Source organism: Panthera pardus, unplaced genomic scaffold, assembly GCF_024362965.1.
Source record: "Panthera pardus isolate Hobbes unplaced genomic scaffold, ASM2436296v1 HiC_scaffold_12, whole genome shotgun sequence".
Taxonomy (NCBI): domain Eukaryota; kingdom Metazoa; phylum Chordata; class Mammalia; order Carnivora; family Felidae; genus Panthera; species Panthera pardus.
In genome coordinates, this window is record NW_026526677.1 from 38,599,922 (window position 1) to 38,622,666 (window position 22,745).

The 22,745-nt window shown below is 38.0% G+C and overlaps 2 protein-coding genes across 3 annotated transcripts in view; both read right to left on the reverse strand.

Moving 5' to 3' along the window:
- The window catches only part of NELL1 (neural EGFL like 1), an 874,069-nt gene that overhangs the window by 301,435 nt on the left and 549,889 nt on the right, over nucleotides 1–22,745 (reverse strand). The gene's annotated exons all lie outside the window — the stretch shown is intronic.
- LOC109271254 (isocitrate dehydrogenase [NAD] subunit gamma, mitochondrial-like) lies at nucleotides 3,954–5,668 on the reverse strand. Its single transcript, XM_019456537.2, has one exon. The coding sequence runs from the start codon at nucleotides 5,621–5,623 to the stop codon at nucleotides 4,454–4,456; it is 1,170 nt and encodes a 389-aa protein (XP_019312082.2). The 5' UTR covers nucleotides 5,624–5,668; the 3' UTR covers nucleotides 3,954–4,453.

The following is a 22,745-nucleotide window of genomic DNA, read 5'->3' on the forward strand; positions in this document are numbered from 1 at the left end:
ATATAATTACCTGGTAGAAGAACACAAATTCATAGTGAAAAACTCAAGTTTTCCTGGTTCTCAGTTCTGAGGGGAATCTTTTCTGTTGACCTTTTAAGCAGATTCATTGTTTTCAGAGCTGTCCCCTAACAAGATTTCACATACCAGACCTTGCGGAAAGCTGAAGTAAGAACATAAAAGCATCCTTCTATAAAAGTAAACCTATGGAGATGGTGGTAGGGACAGGTAATTATGAAGTGATACAGTTTAGTATCTTTATATTGATATTTATGGACATCAGGATTTGACATTATTCTTTTTAATAGCCCTCAAGAAAGTATACTGATGAGAGAAGTATCATCTGATCACTCGACAGACTCATGACAATTACTTGCTTTCAGCCACTAAATTTTGAACTGGTTTCTTACACAGCTGTTGCCAAACCAAACAACCTTATTTAATTTTTATAACAATCTTATGAAGCAAAGTAATTATTTTTATTTTACAGATTAGCAAACTGGAGATCAGAGAGGCTAAGGAATTTATCCAATGTCACAGAGCTCCTATGTGGAAGAGCCGAGATGAATGTCAGCTATGCAACCTGAATGATTTGCAAGGCCATTAAAATAGAGCCATAATGGAGAGGAGTTAATTTAGAGAAAAATAAGACAATCTGTAGCTGCTGTTCTTTATAGCATCAGGACTTTAAGTGAAGCAGAGTAAATTGATAAAGCCTAAGATAAAAGTATCCATTAACGTAGTACAGAAAGCTTCTCAGGAAACAAAGGCAGCCTGCCAACCACCTATTTTACTGCCTTGAGGGCAGTAAAGTTCTTTAGAGAGGAGCAGTCTTATAAAGAAAGGTTCATAGACTGAAGCCAGACAGGAGTATTTTGCAATACAGTAGTTCTTCCAATCCTCCAGTCCTATCTGTGAATTCAGGCCAGTCTTTTCTTTCCACCTTTTTATCTGCCTTCCATAAATACTGAGAGTGAGCAGCAAGTAAGAGTTTATCCCTGTCTCTGGGTCTGATGTTGTAGGAATGAATGACTCCTTCATTCCTGTAGCCAAAGAATGGACTGTATAGTAAGGTTGATGGGAAGGAAAGCACGTAATGATAACCAGAGATATGCATACTAGGTAGGATATACAGAGCTCTCTAGGAGAACTGGGAGAGCTACTCCCCTCCATCTCAGCAGGGAATGAAAGAGCTTCCAAGTCAAGGAAGCTTCCCAAAGGTGGTAATGATCAAGTTTAGTCCTCTAAAATGAAAAGGCCGTCATCTCCTGAAGGGGAAAGGAACCAAGGCCATGTGCAAAGGTATGACCTCGAAAGGATACATGGCTCTTTAACAATGACATCTGTCTGCACACTTTTTGGGGTGCCACACTGTGTTGTTACTGTAGTGAAGAGAAGGGATGGAAATGGTGAACCTAGAGAAGGAAGCAGGTCTCACACCATGGGAGGTCTTTCATGTACAGTCAGTTGACTTTCTCTTAAGGCCAAAGGGAAGCCACTCAATGAGAGGTTTTAAGTAGGAAAGTGACATGATACAATTTTCCTTTCAGAAAGATCTTACTGAAGGCATTGCAGAAAATAGATTTAAGGGGACTCAATTATAGGCAGGACACAAATTAGAAATAACACAAATTGGTAGGTTACCAGTGATGAAAAAGGCTAATGAGAAAAGAGGAAGAAAAGAGTAAGAAGAGAGGTAGCTAGATTCAAGAAATTAAAAAATTTAAAAAAAAAAAAAAAGGAAGGAGGCACTTGGGTGGCCAGTCAGTTAAGCATCTGACTCTTGATTTGGGCTCAGATCATGACCTCATGGTTTGTGAGATTAAGCCCCACACTGGGCTTCATGGTGACAGTGGGGAACTTGCTTGGAATTCTCTCTCCCTCTCTATCTCTCCTCCCCTCTCTTGCTCGCTCACTCTCTCTCTTAAAAAAAAAGAAAAAGTAGAGAAATAAGGGGACTTTAATAAGCATGTATGATTGGCTCCCCTTGTTTAAAGTCAGTTACAAACCTGTAATATAAATTAAGAAACTTCTCTAGTAAGTTCCAATGACAGTAATGAATTAATGTAATTTGCCAAGTCCTCTTTAGAATTATCTTTCAGAAAGGTATAAAGTGAAAAATAATGAATAATTTCCAAACACAGCAAGCACTTATCATGTGACAGGCAAGTGCTATCAACATCATGTCTATTTTCTCACTTAGGCTTGCTAATGATCCTATGAGGTAGGTAAAGTTATTACCTCACTTTACACAGAAGAAATAGGAGGGGATACATGCCATATCATTCGTTTTTTGGTGATTCAATAAATATATATTGTTTATTTTGTCTGTATCAGTCATCACGTTAGGGGCTACACAGGACAAGGAAATAGAATACACAGCATTTGTCCTAGAAATGCTCATAGCTAAGTGGGAAAAATCTAACACTGATAAATGGAAAGTTCCACGATGGTATAATAGGTGCCATCAAGGTAGTCTGACCTAACAACTGTGGGAAGACTCTGGAGACAACCACCTTTAACAGAAAGGCAAACTGTAGCTCAAATGTACTTATCAGCATAAACTCCCACTGTCAAATAGAAGCCAATAGTCAGGTTACTGTCTGCATTTGGGCTGGTTGTGCCATGAACAAATTCCCCTAGTCATGAGAGGAAAAGATAGAGCGGGTACTGTGGGTTAAGGTAGGATGGGGTTACGTGGCATTGCAGGGGGGAGGACTTCATGACAAAAATTACCCCTTGCTGTATCATCAAACCATGCCTCTGGTGCAGATCTAGATCTGTCCAGAGCAAGGCATCACACTGTAGGCCAGTGGCGGCCCTGGCTAGCAACATGTGTAAAAGTCCGCTAAAAGAATACCATGATTATAACTAACTTATCTCTGCTAGCTTTATTCTTAAAGACAGACTCACAGATAGGTAGACAGTCACTTCCTCCTCAAATGAAGTCCCTGCAAACTAGCATTTGGTTTTCTAAACCCGGACCCTGACTTTACACATAATGAAGCTAATATAAGGTAATATGTTAAGGCAGAGACTTTTGGGAACCATAAGGAATTTTTCAAGGCTAAGTCCACTGTCTTTAACTTGTGGTTCATGAACCAGCCACAGTGAAATCCAAAGGTTAAAGCTGAGACACAAAAGTTTCCAAAATACTTTATTCACTCTTTTCTCAATTTTATTTTTGTCTGCAGGCCATTCTTGCAGATGAAGCCACTGAAAGTTCTCATAACCATTATTTTCATTTCCAACTTAAATAATAACTATTTCTGAGCCCTGATAAAATGATCATTTTTGTGTATTTCCCAACTAGGGCCTTAAAAATACTGTAAATAGGGGCGCCTGGGTGGCGCAGTCGGTTGAGCGTCCGACTTCAGCCAGGTCACGATCTCGCGGTCCGTGAGTTCGAGCCCCGCGTCAGGCTCTGGGCTGATGGCTCGGAGCCTGGAGCCTGCTTCCGATTCTGTGTCTCCCTCTCTCTCTGCCCCTCCCCCGTTCATGCTCTGTCTCTCTCTGTCCCAAAAATAAATAAAAAACGTTGAAAAAAAAAAATACTGTAAATAAACTGACAGCAAACATTTAAATTAGCCCAGTGCTTTTCATTTTCTTTTGCACACTCTTTCCTCAAAAAAAAAAAAAAAAAAAAAAGAGATTAAAAGAAAGTAAACCATCACAGACTATGAAGCAGTAAACATGGAGTTACAGTGCATGGTTACATTTGTACAGTGAAGAATTACGGGCCATGTGCCTCTTCACTGGGGAGTTGACCTCTAGACTCTTGAGTCCAACTAGAAGGAATCCAAGAATGCGCTTTTCAGGAGAGCTCAAGTACTCAGGGATGTCCATGTGTGAAAAATTACACAGTGAAAATTCCTTAGGAACATAAACACGACCATGGAAAAGATGAGAGATCTAGGAGGGAGTGGAAGCATTCTGTACTAGCTCAGCTTTACGGTCCTTATTTATTATTAAGGTTACAATGTATATTTTGTAGGCAAATTTTATTGCACTAATTAACTCATTAACAACCTCTAGAGAGAAGCCAGACTTCTCTGCAGGCTGGTTTGCTGAATTTTAATGACCCAGATAAAGAGAAAAATGAGCGTTCTAGGTTCTGTGAAAGCCCTGGGACTCTACAAACAGCTCTGATTTACTTAGTGTATCGTATCATAGAGAAGTGTGAATTGTGAATTAAAACAGATAAGAATTCCTCAATATGTATACAACACAATAGGTTTGGCTAATTTAAATAAGCAATGCTTATGGCATTTATGGCATTTTAATTTAACAGAAAAAATCAGCTTTGATTTGCTTCCCCTGCCTCTTCTGAGTTGGAGCAGGAGCCAGTTTATTCCAGAGTCCACACTAGCCAAGCAGGCTAGGGTTTCTAAGTGAGAAGAATAAGGTGAAGAGTGAGAAGGACTTGGATGTAGCTCAGCCTGCAAGGCATAACCATTTAATTGACAGTACTGATGTGATTTGTGATATTCTGAATGATATCTGATGTGGTACCCTGACCTCCGATGTCTGGAGTATGGACATCTTTGTTCTCCATGGACGCCAAGACTGCATTACGAATGGAGGTGGCATAGGAGTGGAGCTTGAGGTAATCCAGCAAAATGCAGCTTGCCAGAAGCATGGCAGTAGGGTTGGCCATATTCTTGTTGGCTAAATTCTTGCCTGATTGCCTTGAGGCTGTTTCAAACACTGCGTACGTATGGCCATAGTTTGCACCAGGCACGGGGCCTGCTCCCCCAACCAACCCTGTACAGATGTTGTTGACTATGTTGCCATAAAGATTGGGCATCACCATTACATCGAATTGCTGGGGCCGAGATACCAGCTGCATGGTGGTGTTATCCACAATCATGCCTTCGAAAGTGAGCTGAGGATAGCAGGAGGCCACCTCTCTGCAACACTGTAGGAAGAGACCATCTCCCAGTTTCATGATGTTGGCCTTATGCACAACTGTCACTCTCTTGCGCCCCATCTCCTGGGCCAATTGGAAGGCATATTCAGCAATGCGCAAAGACTTGGCCTTGGTAATGATCTTCAGGCTCTCGATCACTCCTTTCACACTCTCATGCTCCAGGTTGCTGTATTCACCCTCTGTGTTTTCCCGAACAACTAAGATGTCAACATCCTTGTGCCTTGTCTCCACTCCTGGCAGACTCTTAAAATGGATAACGTTGGCATAGAGATCCAGCGTGGTGCGAAACATATTGTTGCGGGATTTGTGAGACGGTGGCAGGTTGTGGTCAGTTTCGATGTTGCCCTTCAAGGCCACGCAGTTTCGACGGACTGCCATGATGGCATTGTGAACGTCCTCTTCACCAGAAGTGGAGTTAACTATCACCTCCTCGAAGTCCACAGGCACACATGCATGTCTGAACACAGTCTTAACATGCAGCATAAGTTCAGGCCCGATGCCGTCCCCAGGAATCATAGTCACAGTGTGTCGCCCACCATACTTGGCTGATGGAGGAATACCGTGTTTAAAAGAGAAGCTCCTCAGTGAGGTCTCACGGCCAAATAAAATCTCCCAAGAATGGCAGAGAGTAGAAGGTCGCAACATGGCCTTCACAAAGCAACTGGTGGCTGTCAGCATCTTCAGTGCCATGATCATTAAGGAGAGGTTAACTTATGTAAAAATACACAATCTTCCTCTTGTTTTAAATTGGCTTCTTCTAGCGGAATTCTAGATCCATAATTCTTGTGTAGGTCACAACTGTCTCTCCTGCTTGGTATTCTATTCTGACAGACATTCTACTGCAGTGAGAGAGAGTGAGCTAGTCAAAAAAAGATGTGAAGTATCATATAGAAAGTATATTTATTCAACGTGCTAACCTCTGCATGATATACTTTTTTTTAAAAAATAGGCTTTATCAGGCCTTCTGTAATATCATACAGAAGTTTTGGGTTCACAGCAAAACTGAATGGCAGGTTCAGAGATTTCACAGAGAGCACCTACATCCCATTAAATTCCCTCCCACTATCAAAATACTGCACCAGAGTGGCACATTTGTTACAACCGATGAACCTACATTGACACAACATTTTTACCCAAAGTCCATAGTTTAAATTAAAGTTCACTCCTAGTGTAATAATTTCTGAGTTTGGACAAATGTATAAGGAGGTGTGTGTATCTACCACTATTGCATCATACTGTATAGTTTCAAAGCCCTAAAAATTCTGCTCTGCTTTGCTTACTTATCACTGCCTCCCCCTAGCCCCTGGTAACCGCTGATCTTTTAAGTGTCCCCATAGTTTTGCATTACCCCAGGATGTCATATAATTGAAATCACATTGTATGTAACCTTTTCAGATTGGCTCCATGGATTTAGTAATATGTATTTAAGGTTACCTCATCTTTTCATGGACTGATATTTCATTTCTTTTTAGCACAGAATAATATTCCATTGTCTGGATGTACCAGTTTGTATATCCACCTACTGAAGGACACCTTGGTTGTTTCCAAATTTTGATAATTATGAATAAAGCTGCTATAATTTTGGTAATTATAAATAAATTTGTGCAGGTTTTGTGTGGACATAAGTTTTCAACTTACTTGAGTAAATATAAATAACAAGGACTTCTGTATCCTATTGTAAAAGTATGATTAGTTTTGCTAGAAACTGATCAACTATCCTCCAAAGTGGTTGTACTATTTTGCATTTCCACCAGCAATTAATGAAAATTCCCATCGTTCTACATCCTTGTCAGAATTTTTCGTCAGTGTTCCAGATTTTAATCATTCTAATAGGCACCTAGGGATAGTTCATTGTCTTAATTTGCATTTCCCTAATGAGATATAATGTAAAGTATCTTTTCATATGCTTATTTACCATATTCTCTGATGTGTTATCTTTCAAGGTTTTGGCCCATTTTTTTAATTGCATTTTTGTTTCCTTATTGTAGAGTTTTAAGAGTTCTTCACATATTTGGAATGCCGGTCTTTCATCACATGTACCTTTTGCAAAAAACTTCCCCCAGTCTGTGGCTTCTCATTCTTTTGACATTGTCTTTTTTTAGAGCAGAAATTTTTTTAATTTTAATGTAGTATATGTTTTTAACTATTTCTTTCATGGATCCTGAATTTGGTGTTGTATATAAAAAGTCATCACCATACTCAAGGTCATCTAGATTTTCTCCTACATTATCTCTTAGGAGTTTTATAGTTTTGCATATTACACATAAAGCTATGATTCTATTTGGAGTTCATTTTAGTGATGGATTTAAGGTCTATGTCTAGATTAATTTTTCTGCATGTGTATGTCCCCTTGTTCCTGGCACTATTTGTTTAGAAATCTATCTTTGCTCCATTATGTTGGTTTTGTTCCTTTGCCAAAAATCAGTTGACTATTTCTGGGCTATTCTCTTCCATTGATTTATTCATCTGTTTTTCTGCCAATAACACTATCTTAATTAGTGTAGCTTTATAGTAAGTCCTGAAGTTGAGGACTATAAGTTTTCCAGCTTTGCTCTTCTTCAATACTGTGTTAGCTCTTTGTGGTTTTTTGTTTTGTTTTGTTTTGTTTTGTTTTGTTTTGTTTTGCCTCTCCATATATGCTTTGGAATTGCTTTGTTGATATCCACAAAATAACTTACTGGATTCTGATTAAATCTGTATTGCATCTACAGATCAAGTTGTGAAGAACTGATAACTTGACAATATTAAGACATCCTATCCGTGAATAGAAAACTTCTCTATTTAGTTCTTCTTTGATTTTATTCATCAGAGTTTTGTAGTTTCCCTCATATAGATCTGGTACATATTTTTTATTTATACCTAAGTATTTAACTTTGGGGAATGCTAACATAAGTGATATTGTACTTTAAATTTCACTTCTTTATTACTTGCATATAGGAAAGCAACCAACTTCTGTGTATTAAACTCCTATCTTGAAATATTGCTATAATCACGTACTGGTTCTAGTTTTGTTGATTAGTTCACATTGTCTACATAGATGATCTTGTTGCCTGCAAACAAAAACAATTTCTTCCTTTTTAATCTGTATACCTTTAATGTCCTTTTTTTGTCTTAGTGCATTAGCTAGAAATTCCAATATAATATTGAAAAGGAGTGGTAAGAGGAGACCTCCTTAGCTTGTACCTGATCTTTGTGGGAAAGCTTTGTGTTTCTCAAGTATGGTGTTAGCTGTAGATTGGATGTGGCTCTTCTTTATCAAGTTAATGAAATTCCCCTCTAGTCCTAATTTACTAAGAGCTTTTATCATGAATGTGTGTTGGGTTTTGTCAAATGCTTTCCTGTGTCAAGTGATATGATCATGTGATTTTTCCTTTTTTATCCTGTTAAAGTGATGGATTACATTAACAGATTTTTGATTATTGAACCAGCACTGCATACCTGGAATAGATTTCAATTATGGTATATAATTCTTTTTCTACATTGATGGATTCAGTTTGCTAATATTTCGTTAAAAATTTTTGCATCTTTGCTCATGAGAGAGATTGGTCTTTCATTTTCTATTCTTGTAATGTCTTTGGTTTTGTTAGTAGGGTAATGTTGATCTTACAGAATGAGTAGGGAGTATTTTCTGTGCTTCCATCCTCTGGAATAAACTGTATAGAACTGCTTTTCTATCTTTTTTTTTTTTTTTACAGTTCATTTATTTATTTAGAAAGAGAGAGTACATTATTGGGCTAGGGGCAGAGAGAGGGAAAGAGAGAATCTTCACTGTCAATGCAGAGCCTGACATGGGGCTCAACCTCACAAACCCACAAGATCATGAACTGAGTTGAAATAAAGAGTCAGATGCTTAATTGACTGAGCCACCCAGGCACCTCGGTATAATTTCTTTGCAGAGTTGACCAGTGAATCCATCTGGGTCTGGTGATTTCTGTTTTAGAAGGTTATTAATTACTGATACAAGCTGACACACACACACACACACACACGTGTGTGTGTGTGTGTGTGTGTGTGTGTATGTATATGTAATATATATGTGTATGACATAAATATGTATGTATATGTAATATATAAAATATGTAGGTTCATATAGGTTTATTCAGATTGTTTCTTCTTATATGAGTTGTGACAAATTACATATTTTGAAGAATTGTTTGATTTCATCCAGGTTATCAAATTCATGGCATAAAGTTGGACATAATATTCCTTTATTATCTTCTTTAATGTCCATCGTATCTATAGTAATGTCCCTTCTTTCATTTCTGATATTAGTAATTTGTGTCCTTTCTCTTTTTTCTTAGTTAGCTTCTCTAAAGGCTTACCAATTTTATTGATCTTTACAAAGAGGCAGCTTTTGGTTTTATTGATTTCCTTTACTGAATTTCTATTTTCAAATTCATTGATTGCTCCTTCCATTCTTAATATTTTTTCTGCTTACTTACATTTGGTCTTCTTTTTACAGTTTCCCAAGGTAGAGCCTTACGTTACGGATTATAGATCTTTCTTCATTTCCATCAAATGCATTCATTACTATACATTTCGCACTAAGTACTTCTGTTACCACATACCGCAAGATTTTGATAAGCTGTGTTTTCTTTTTTTCTTTTTTTTATAAGCTGTGTTTTCATTTCCGTTTTGTTCAAATATTTTTATATTTAAATTTCTTGAGATTTCTTCTTTGACCCACATGTTATTTAGAAATGTGTTGTTTAATCTCCATATGTATTTTGGGATTTTCCTGCTATCTTTCTGTTACTGATTTCTAGTTTAATTCTATTGTGGTCTCAGAACAGACATTATTTGTTTCAATTATTTTCAATTTGTTAAGGTATGTTTTCTGGCCCAGAATATGGTCTGCCTTACTGACTGTCTCATGTGAGTTTGAGAAAAATGTGTATTCTGCTCTTATTGGGTAAAATAGTCTCCTGATGTCAATTATATCCCATTCATGATGATGTTATTTAGTTCAACTTTGCCCTTACTCATTTTCTGCCTGTTAGAGTCTGTTCCTTTTTATTGTTAACCCTTTAAGAAACTGCCAAACACTGTTCTAAAATGATTGTACTATTTTACATCTCCACCAGCAATGAAAGAGAATTATAGCTTCTTGACATCCTCACCAACACTTGATATGTATTCCTAATTTTAGCCATTCTAATCTGTTGTGGTAGTATCTCACTGTTTTTGATTTGCATCAAATCACTGTGATGGTCAGTGTCTTTAAATGCATGTTCTTATCTCAGACTTACAAGCATTAATATCTAGGTATTGCTAGAAATCAACCATTCAACCCTGCAAAGCAAGCAACTTTTGTGCTTCCCAAAGTCATCCCAGCTATGCCATTTAATTAAAAATTAGGCATATCTTTAATTATAAACCAGTCATAATCCCATTCTTATTTAACTTTCAGGCATCAATGCCCCCCTCCATGCCAGTTTTTGGGGAGGTAGGGGTCTTATTTATGAAGACTTCCAAAAGGCTGTTAAAATCCAAGAAGATGAAGATACAGACTTAATAATGGCTACCACTAAAGAACACTCACTACGTCTAAGGTGCTGTGCTGGATATTTTACATGCGTCATCAGAATTCACCAGGTAAGCATTACAGTCCCCATTTTACAGATGAAGAAACTGGCTAGCGCAGATCTTACAAATTCATACAATTATGAATTAATAAAGAATGGTAACAGGTAAGGTGAGCATGTCCAGGAGCCATAGAAGCCTAGGCCAGTGCTTCTCAAACTTGACCACCCTAGGATCTCACTGAAATGCAGATTCTAATTCAACAGTTCTGTTGAGGGAAGATTGCAGATTCTGCATTTCTAAAGGGCTCCCTAGTGATACAGATTCTACTGGCCTCCTTACCACATATTGAGTAGCAAGGGCCTATCTTTACCCCCTCACAAGGTCCAGTCAGATAGGGCCAGCATTTGGTGTGCTTGAAGGCAGCCTACTGGGAGTCAATAAACTGCTTCCTAAACATGATATAAAACAGGTGTTGAGTAGGAACCAGCTGAGTACCTGCTTATCACTTAATACGTCACATAAGGAAGGTAATAGCTGTCCACCACCAGGGCCAAAGACTAGAGCAGAGGACAATCCCAGGGGAGAATACTGGAAGAGAAATGACTCAAGCTCACCTACACAATTTTGTTTCTATCAATGGGCCAACTCTTACATAAGGATACAGAGCAATCCTCTTCCTCACATGGGGAAAAAGATGCACCTTTCAAAGATGTGAATGAAGCAGGAAGCCTGAGAATGGGATTATAAAATGGACAATGGTTGAGATTTTAATAGCCGGGCTGATCTACAAACATACATGGACAACTGAAAAAGTTCTTAACCTCAGTGGAACAAAAAATATATGTTGTACGGGTAAAAGAATAACCAGAGTGCTATGATTTCACATATTCAAGGGATAAGAGTTCAACCAAATCTATTGTAAGAGCAATGTGAAGACAATATAAGGGTTTAAGTCAGGGACAGAGATAATATGACTTGCATTTAAAAATATATCCTTTGGAGGGGCGCCTGGGTGGCGCAGTCGGTTAAGCGTCCGACTTCAGCCAGGTCACGATCTCGCGGTCCGTGAGTTCGAGCCCCGCATCAGGCTCTGGGCTGATGGCTCAGAGCCTGGAGCCTGTTTCCGATTCTGTGTCTCCCTCTCTCTCTGCCCCTCCCCCGTTCATGCTCTGTCTCTCTCTGTCCCAAAAATAAATAAAAAACGTTGAAAAAAAAAATTAAAAAAAAAAAAATATATATATCCTTTGGAGGGTAAACAGTAAGGTGGCTAGCATGGCAGCAGGGAGGCCAATTAAGAGGCTATCACTACTACTGTTCTGTAAAAATGATCCCCAGACCAGCAGCATCAGGGTTACCACAAACTGGAAGAAATACAAACTGTATTTTCTTAGGACTATCCTTAGACTTACTGAATCAGGAAGTTTGGAGTTGGAACCCAACAATCTGTGTTTTAATGATTCTGATATACACTGAAGTTTGAGAACTACTGGGCTATGAAACGGTCCCAATAGGAAATCATGAGCAGTTGTGCTACAGTAAAGGCAGTGAGGAAGGAGAGAAATCATTTCAAAGATATTTTGGAAATAAAAACAGGACTAGACTAATGGCCTGAGACACACTGAATATTATTCTTAATGTCTTTAGTGGACAGGGTAAATGAGATCATTGATGAAAATGTATGACACTGGGGGAAAAAAAAAGAGTTGGGCCTGGGAACAGGACAGAAAATGAGCTCAGTTTCAGGTATGACATGTTCAGGGAGCCTGTAGGACATCCGCATAAAGATGCCCAGTGGGTAGCTTAATAAATGAGTCTACAGCTCCAGAGAAAAGATCGTGGATCATGACAAAAATTCAGGAGTCATCAACATAGGGAGAGAGTTAGTCACAGAGGAGTATATGACACAGCCTCGAGCAGAGGGTTTCAACTTTTCTTCTGCTATGACAGATGATGAATGGCAACCATAGGAGGCACACTCCTAGGAGCACACTCAGATTGAAATGAAAACCAAACATACACACTATGAACAAAAGCAACTGACCACATAAAGCAGAGTGTTCCTAAGCTGTTTTTATAGGACATACCTTCATAAGCATTTTAATAGTGAATGATTAGTAAAACTATCTGTTAATACTCTCAAATCATCATTTTTTGAGGGAAAAATATATATGACTAACATAAAAACTATGTAAAACTATATTTTACAAGTCAAATTCAGAGCTCTACTAGTAATATGAGAAAGCACACATTAATAAAAAATAACTCATTTTATGATTAAAAAGTGTAGCACATAATATTTATATTTATTCATGATGTTAATATAAATAATCTCGCACATGTTATTTGGCTGATCATATTGCCTTTGATTTGGAATTGTAACTAGAATGCATTCTCATTTCTAGGCTATGCAGAGATAAATGCATATGCATGCTTTCTTCACCTGTTATTAAAAATGTATCCATGGGTGAAATCAAGGAAACAAACACAACTATAAATCCACAGTTGACTAATAATATCACAAAATTGCTGTAACTATCAATGACACACCAATAACCATAGTCCATAGATACTTTCAGCAAATATAAAATAGGCAATGAATTATAAGCAAGTCACTTCCAGCTAGCTGTAATCCCACCTTTCCTCACACAATCAAGCACATACTACTGACACACAAATGAGTTTGACATCCTTATAATGGTAATTCGGAGGTGAGTCTATTTCAAAAAGTAAATCACTTGCAAGTGCTTGTAACTTAATGCTTTATGAATAAGTGAGTGGTTTTGACATTATGTCATGATTGATTCTGACACTGTAATGTGTCATACCACTGAGGTCAGGAAGTACTAGGCTAGAAAGAGGATTGTAGTGAGAGCACAGAAAAATAATGGGGACAAAACTGAAGACCATCAATTTTGAACTGTTAGAGGACTAGAGAAGTGATCTGGGAGGGAGGAGGAGAATAGAGCTAAAAGGATGTCACAGAAGCCAAGAGAAGCGAAACATTCAAGGAATGAGCGGCCAACAGTGTCAGTATCGTGTTGACAGAATAAGTAAAATCAGAAATGGCAGTGACAGAGTCACGGACAACCACCATTAGGCTGCACTGATTAGTGATTGAGAGCGTAAGTCCCAGAGCCCAACTGCCTGCCACATATGACCTCTGCAGCTTTTGCAATATTCATGACCTCTTTTGGAGCTTATATTCTAATGAGAGCAGACAGCAGAAAATACATGACAGATAGACAGATACACAAGTAATCAACACATAATTGGATCTTTCAGCATCAGAAAGAAAAAAAAGCTATGGAACAAATATAAAACCTGCTGCCTTCTAGGAGCTTACCATCCAGGCAGAGTTAAAGGAAACGTGTCTAGGTAGAATGTGAACTGGAAGTTGATGCTAAATGGGTCCTGAGTGACACAACTGGGACATGCAAGTTCAGAGGATAAACTCACCATGTCCCCGAGAGAGGGTGGTTAAGCAAAGGGCTCTGACCAAATCTTAAAGGAAGGCTAGCAGCGGATAAGTACAGAGGAAAGGAGAAAATTTGTGAGATGGGGGCAAAATTGAAAGGCCTGTAGGGTACACTGAGCCTCCCCATTTGGCTGAAATGAAAGGGTTAGGTAGAAAAACGGTGGCAGACAAGTGGGTAAATTAAATTGGGGTCAGAGGGTAGAGAACCCTGAATGGGAAACTAAGGAAACTTATGATACCCTGAAGGCAGAAAGATTTAAGGTTTTTGAAATAAAAATACAAGGTATTGAAAGATACCACTTTAAAAAGGAAAACATGCACTTAAAAAAGAGACTGTAAATTTTCAACACCCAGGAGCACTTTATACCAAAGCTGTACCTCAACTGAAAGCAGAAATTTTAACATACGCTAAGAAAACTCTCGAAATCTACTTCATGTCGTCCTACAAAATCAACTGATAATGAACACTGTTTTATCAATAATTTTTTCTGAAAAGATCAATGCACAGAGACTTAATTTTTTCCATTGTCTCTACTGCACAATTGATGCAATTTCCCTCCGGTCATTCCATCGCTAATAACCACAGAAGATCTAACAGATGCAGCCAAACTTAACGTAATCCCAAAATGTGCTCCTCGTTTTCCAAGAGATTCCACATGATACAATAACCAAATCCACTGCAGAAGCCATTTGAAGAAGAGCTACACTTATTTTTACACTAAGAGCTTTTTGGATATAGTTTTTATTAGTAAAGGTGAAAATCCAACCCTAGCAAAAAGGGTATTGAGGTGGGGATGGGGAGCTCACATTATTCATGAGTTTTTGTTTTCTGGTTGTTTTTTTGCTTTTGTTGTATATAAAACAGTGAAATTTATGAATGTGATGCTTAAGCAACAACCTGAGCCTTCCTTGAAAAGAAGACAGGTAAATACTCCAGATTACAGGTAAACTGAAAACAATTTATCTTTTATCTTCCCTTCTCACTAAGCGTTGCAGCCGCATGAACAACTCTATTAAATAATTTTCTGTTACCTAGGGCCTCAACTCTGCCACTCTAGATTCTTTCTCCCTACCTAGGAGGATTGCAGTCTTCCAAGAACTATTCACAAGTGTGATTATCATACTTTTATTCAACTGCTCTGCACTTCAGAGGCTTTCCTTTCAACCAGGATCTGGCACAAAAAAAAAAAAATCTCTTTGAGTTAATAGTGATTGGAGCCATAAATCAATGAAGTCCTCCTCTCTGTTCAATCCAATTTTTTAGTTCAAAACAGACACCGATTCCATAACTCTTGACACCAGCTCAGGCAACCATACACTGTGGGTTTTCTCAAAAAGTCCCACTTTCAATTTGCCCTAAATCATAGTTCCTGTAAAGCATACTCTACACTTGTTAAGCCAACATGGCTCAATTTTTTCAATACGGTTATCATAGTAACTACAGAATCTGGAAATTAGAGGAAACTTTCTGAAGCCAGCTAGTTTAGCCAACTGATTTATACCTGGTCAAGGTTACAAAGCAGGTGTAATTATGCAAATGTTCTCAAATGGATTCCCTTCATCCCCTGCCTGCAAATGCCCTCCCTGAACTCAAGATGGAAAATGGCCTCCACTGGGCACCATATCCAGGGCTGTGTGTGAAAAATACAACAATGAAGTAGGTGTTATTCTCATCACATTATAAATAAGGAAAGTGATATGCCAGGAGGATTAATAACTCCTGCTAAGTGAGGGGGAGATTCAAACTCACATTTCTTCCACCTAAGCTTGTCCTCCTTACCCTATATCATGCTGCCTTTCTTCTTCTGTGTTTTTTCTTAAATATTCACTTATTTTGGGGAGAGCACATATTGGGGAGGGGCAGAGAGAGGAGGACAGAGGATCTGAAGTGGGCTCTGTGCTGACAGGAGAGCAGTAAGCCAGATGTGGGGCTCGAACCCATGAACCATGAGATCGTGACCTGAAGCAAAGAAGGGTCGCTCAACCAAATGAGCCACCCAGATGCCCCTTCTTCTATGATTTTTTATGTCTCCATGGGCTCCCATCCTCCTCCCTTTCTCCTTCCCATCCCTTCCCACTGACAATGAAGTGTCTAGCAAAAGAACAGCCCAGATCACTCTACACTGAATTCCACTGTCAACCATCACATCCTCATTTGCACAGAACTTTCAACTTGTGTTTTTTTTTTTTTTTTTAATTCAACTCTTAAGTATGAGCAAAGAGCCAGATTCAAACATGTGGGGGAAGCTTCTATTATAAAAGCCACCAAAGTAAATCAGTAGAAACAAGGACTCCATTAAGAGAAGAATATTTCAAATGAACTATCATTAATGTCTTCAGAGAACAATGGTACTGCATTCATGAAAGAAAAACAATATGCTATGAAAAAACACGGAGAAAAAGTGGTCTTGAAGTATAAAAAGGACAGCAGAAATGAAAAGTTTCTGAAGAAACGAAAAGGGTTGGAAGATAAAATATAAGAAATATATTTATTTCTTGGATATTAGATCAAAAGTGATAAAATACATGAAAATAAGAAAGAAAAGAGTATTGGACAACTAGGGAGTATGGGATCAAAAAAACAGAAGAGCCAGAAAGAAGAGACAAAAGACATATGGGTGAGGGGATGGGACAAGTCAGCAAAGACAATTCAAAAACATTTATGACTTGGGGCGCCTGAGTGGCTCAATTGGTTAAGAGTCTGACTCTTGATTTCAGCTTAGGTCATGATTTCATGGGTCGTGAGGTCAAGCCCCATGTTGGGCTCCACACAGGGCATAGCGTCTGCCTGATTCTCTCTCTCCCTCTCCCCCTGCCTCACTCGCACACACTCTCTGTCAAAAAAAAAAAAAAAAAAAAAAAAGAGAAAAACATTTATGGAGTTGAAAGCTATGAGTATCTAGATTGAAAAGGTCCACTAGGTGCCCAGCAGAATGAAAGAAAACAGGACCTCTGTTATCATGAAATTTAAAATGGGATTTCAACTCCAATGTTTATAGCAGCGTTTTCAACAATAGCTAAATTATGGGAAGAGCCTAAATGTCCATCAACTGATGAATGGATAAAGATGTGGTTTATACATACAATTGAATACTACTTGGCAATGAGAAAGAATGAAATCATGCCATTTGTAGCAATGTGGATGGAATTAGAAGATATTATGCTGAGTGAAATAAATAAGTCAGAAGAGGACAGATATCATATGTTTTCACTCATATGTGGATCTTGAGAAACTTAATAGAAGACCATGGTGGGGAAGGGAAGGGGAAAAAAATAGTTACAGAGATGGAGGGAGGAAAACCACAAGAGACTCTTAAATACAGAGAACAAACTGAGGGTAAATGGGGGTGAGAGGGGAAAATAGGTGATGGGCATTGAGGAGGTCATGTGTTGGGATGAGCAATGGGTATTGTATGTAAGTCAATTTGACGATAAATTATATTTAAAAATTGGATTTCAAAACAGAAGATAAGAAGTCAGAAAGGTGTTAGATTTCTCAAATTCCATAATGGAACCTAGAAAACAGTGGAATAATTCCTCCAAGCTTCTGAGAAAAAAAAAAATTATTTACAACCAAAAATACAGTGGCTTTTCAAATTATCAGGCAAGGATGAAGGTAACATTATTTACTAGACATATTATCTTTTGCTTATTATGTGCCAGATAGCTTTTCAAGCAGTTTTTAAAGTATCAACCCACTTAACAAAAGAAAGAAGTTTTCAGAGAAGATCTCAAAAGTTTTTCTCCCATGTACCATTTCTCATGTAATTAATGGAAAATGTATCCCACCAAGCCAGAGCAGTAAATCAAGACAGAGTATGCGTGGTTTTCAGGAACAGGGGCTACCACCCCAAGGTGATGCAAAAGGGATCCCCAGAATCATGGTGCAGAGAGAGATTCCCCAGACATGAGCTGTGTGACAAGCCTAGAAATCAACCATCCTTTGGGTTGAGTATTGATATAACTGGTGAGAGCTTAGGGATAAATTATGATAAATCCACAGCAAATTAAGCAATAAAATGAATGACTCAATGATTGTTAATGACAGGTGAACGAAGATCTGTGCAAGAAAGGAAACCAAGTACACTTGATAATTCATTCATCAGTAGCACGCGCACAGTCATGGTAACTCAAACTAACAGAACTAATTTAATGAAAAGATATGTGGTGTGGTGTATTAAAGACAGCCAAATCTCCATCTTATATGGTGGGAAGTCAATAAAAAATGTCAAAATTGGAAATATGGAGAGGTAGCAAAGAAGCATGCTATTTAGAGATATGGATGAAAACACCAAAAGAATCTCTTAAAAGCACTGGAAGTGGTTGTCTCTAGGGATAGAAAATGGGGAAATTCTCCAAGGGGATTAATCTTCTTTGTAAAATCTCCTAGAACCATTTGGTTCTTTAAACTACATGTATGTATACATTTCACAGAAATACAAATTGATTTTTTGGTGTCCACAGATTTTTTTCATTGAGGCAGCAAAGTATGAGAGTTAAAAATTAGCAGACTGCTTGGGTTCTAATATTGGCTCTTATAACTATTTGACCTTAGGAAAATTGCTTTAAAAAAAAAATCTCTGTCTGCCTCAGTTTCCTCTTGCATAAGAGTAATAATATCTTCCTCAAAGAGTTTTGTGAAGATTAAATACATATAATCTGAACAGTATGTAGCTCAATGCATGTCTATAAATCATTTTTATTTGTGCAAATACAATATTTGAAGTGTTCTATATCATTCTAAATAATAAAAATAGGGGCGCCTGGGTGGCTCAGTCGGTTAAGCGTCCGACTTCGGCTCAGGTCACGATCTCACAGTCTGTGAGTTCGAGCCCCGCGTCAGGCTCTGGGCTGATGGCTCAGAGTCTGGAGCCTGCTTCCAGTTCTGTGTCTCCCTTTCTGTCTGCCCCTCCCCCGTTCATGCTCTGTCTCTCTCTGTCTCAAAAATAAACATAAAAAAAATTTTTAAATAAATAAATAAATAAATAATAAAAATAAAGATAAAACGGTGTATCATTTCATTCCAACTCCATATTACATTTATTAGCCAAAATTATAATTTTAAAAATTCTAAGAACCAATAAGCTAACATTCTAAATAGCAGTGATTTATTAGCAAACCCTTTGATAACTGAATATAGTTGATTAGTATGGTCACTTCTTCAATGTCTATTCAGTAAAGTATAGAAGGTTCTTCAATATTATATCCACTTAAAGAATATTTACAGCCCTTAATATTCCAACCTTCCTCTACTTAGTAATTTGAGAAGTTGATGGCAAGTATTAATATGTCTTCTAGGGGAAAATGAATTAACTTTCATTTATAATTCTTCCCTTTACCAAAAAGGAACTATTTAAAAATCTGTCTTCATATTTTGTGAACGCTAATTTTTTTAGTATTTTTAGGGCAAATATAAGTATGAGTTAAAATTCATTCATCAGAAGTATGCTGAGGAAAAAGGGCAAGGATCCGCCATTGCCCTCAAGACAGAATGTCATGTCCCCTCATGTAGATGAGTACTCTGTCTGCCGCCCATTTATCAGTCAGTTGGGTTACCAGCTAGAAGACAGATGATTCTTCAGCAACTTAAAATACTTCTCTTCACTGAGCTGCTGTTCGGTAAGGGATGTCAAAGGATGAGAATGTGCATACATAAGTTGTCAACTCAAGACGAATGTTTTATATGTTTTTTGTCCCAAACTGCCAAAGATGGTGCTAAAAATGAAATACACACAAAAAAGCAAACAATCCAATTAAAAAAAAATGGGCAAAGACCTGAATAGATATTTTTCCAAAGACGACATACAGATGGTCAATAGCACAGGAAAAGACGTTCAACATCACTCATCATCAGAGAAATGCAAATCAAATTCACAAAGAGACATCACCTCACATCTGTCGGAATGGCTAGTATCAGAAAGATGAGATATAACAAGTATTAGCGAGGACGTGTAGAAAATGGAACTCTCCTGCACTATTGGGGGGAATGCAAACTGGTGCAGCCACTGTGGAAAACAGTATGGAAGTTTTTCAAAAACTTAAAAATCGGACTACCACACAATCCAGCAATTCTATTTCTGGGTATTTATCTGAAGAAGACAAAAACACTAACACAAAAAGATACATGCATCCCTAAGTTGACTGAAATATTACTTATAATAACCAAGATATGGAAGCAACTTAAGTGTCCATCAATATATAATAAAGACACACACACACACACACACACATCACAGAATATTATTCAGCCATAAAAAAAAAGAAACAATGAAACCTTGCCATTTGTGACAACACACAGATGGACCTAGAGGGTATTATGCTAAGTGAAATAAGAGAAAGACAAATACTATATGATCCACTTAAATGTGTCATGTTAAAAGCAAATGAACAAAACAGAATCATAAACACAGAGAACAAAATAGTGTTTTTCAGAAAGGAGAGGTGTGAGGGGTAAGGGCAAAACAGATGAAGGGGATTAAAAGGTGAAAACTTCCAATTATAAAACAAGTCAAAGGGATATAAAGTATAGTACAGGAAATACAGTCAATAATTTTATAAACTTTAGATGGTGACTGACGGTAATTAAACTTATTGTGGTGATCATTTTGCAATGTATATAAATGCTGAATGGCTACTGTGCATCTGAAACTAACAATGTCATATGTCAACTATACTTTGATTTCTAAAAAATTAAAATACATCAGAATGCTCCAAGTATTAATGAGCCATATTTGAATATTCATGGTTGAGCCACATAATCCTGGGTTCCTCCAGCTGTACAAAGGGACCACTAATGAAGACATTCTCATGATACTAAAGCAGCCCCCTGGACAGTAATCTTTCTGTTTCCTGAGGCAGCTTGCAATACTACCTGTCAAATCTAATTACCAGCAAAAGAACAGAAATCTATCACTTGTCTAGTACCTTGTTAATATGCCCCCAATGAGCCAATGTGAAATGGGTAGTCCACTTGAAAAAAACAGGGAGACAGTGTCAATGGTGCTCATCAAGGTCTGGGTGTCAGAAAGAATACTGTAATAAAACCAAGTAATGATTTCTGAATGAAGATATAATGGGCCAAGTTTGCTAAAATTAAATTCAGTCACAGGTGATTGTGTTTTCTAATACTTGTGTGGACTACTTAGGTACTGCTTCATAAAAACATTTTGGGAAGTTGTATGTGAGCTTTTAATCTACATAAAATGTATGGACATAACTAAAGTGTCAGACTGTGCATCTGAAAATTAAGAAGAGCATTTTACTTTTGACTCATCTGGAGAAACCCTAGTTCCTCATCTGTAGCATTTAACTTAATCATAGCATCTGTTAGCGTATCAAGAAAAAAAGTTCCAGTCGCAGCAGAGTAACATTTGTGCATTTGGTATCATGCGGATAGCAGGGGGTAGAGAAAATTTGGAAGAAGGGGAGGGAAGGAAGGAAGAAAACACTGGGAGGAATATCGTAAACTGTAGATAATTCCTTCTGCTATTTCCCTTCACTTCAAAGAGTTTTTGCCATAAAATGAGAGTTTGAGATGGAGGATGGAAATCTGTTACTGCTGAAAGCAGACTCCATTCCTCCTTTATGCTTCTAGTAGCACCGGTATTTTACTGAATCTACTTTTAATGTTGAAAGACACCATATTTATTTCTGGTTATCTTCAATGTGGCTCCAAAACACAGTACACTCTTCTGGTGCGTGACTAAAGAAACCTCAATCTCTTCTAATTCTGCAGGAAAACCTGATTCTGTTCGACTCACTGAGTGTCACTGCTCTTCTTTCTGCCATCTTGTCCATCTCAATAAATAGCCCTTTGGTTTTGACTCTCACCAAAAGCCTTAGAATCATCAGTCTTTGACCTCATTGTCTCTCATACACTTAATCCATCAATAAATCCTTTGGGTTCTAAATTCAAAATATTGCCCAAATTAACCATGTTCAATACCTCCAGTGCTACAACTATAGTCTGCCATCATCTCCCACATAAGCTATCGCAATATCCTCCTCTCTGGTCTCCCTGCTTCCACTTTTGACTCCTGGTGGTCTAAAAAACTCACAGAAGCAGAAGTAATCCTTTCAAATATACAAGTCTAATCAGGTCACTACTTTTTATTTTATTTTTTTTTTAAGAGCAAGATTAAGAGAGAAAAAGGGTGAGCGTGAGCGGGGGGAGAAGGGCAGAGGTAGAGAGAATCTTGAGCAGACTCTATGCTCAGCTTGGAGCCCAATGCAGGGTTAATCCCATGACCCTGGAATCATGACCTGAACCGAAATCATGAGTCAGATGCTCAACTGACTGAGCAACCCAGGCACCCTTGCCACCGTTCTTCTTGATCACCTGCTCCAGTCACCTGGGTTTACTCAACGTTCCTTTAGGACCTCCACCCTTGGGGACTTCACACTAGCTACGCCTTCTGCCGGGAACAGTCTTCTCAGATTCCTGTGTGGTTCGTCTCTTCACTACCTGAAGTCTTTCTCAGATATCACAGTTTTACATCAAAGAAAAACCTCCCTTAATCCTTCACTCTAGTTTCTTATCCTGCTTTAGTTTTTCTTCTTGGTATCACTGATTGAAAGCATATCATATACTTATGTGCTCATTTGTATTGTCTAACTTTCCAGCTTCAGGGAATCTGCTTAGTTTCCTGCTACACTCACCATATCTAGAACAAATTTTGTCAGTAAGCATCTGTTGACTAAATGAACTGAGAAATTACACTGAGCTGTATTTTGCAGGAGATTTAAAGGATCTGATGTTAATTTTGATCATACATAAATCATATCTCAGAACTTACTGCCTACATATGACTCCACACT

What these genes read in the sequence shown, in the direction of transcription:
- LOC109271254 (XM_019456537.2), bottom strand. Translation starts at nt 5,623, where the DNA reads ATGATCATGGCACTGAAGATGCTGACAGCCACCAGTTGCTTTGTGAAG.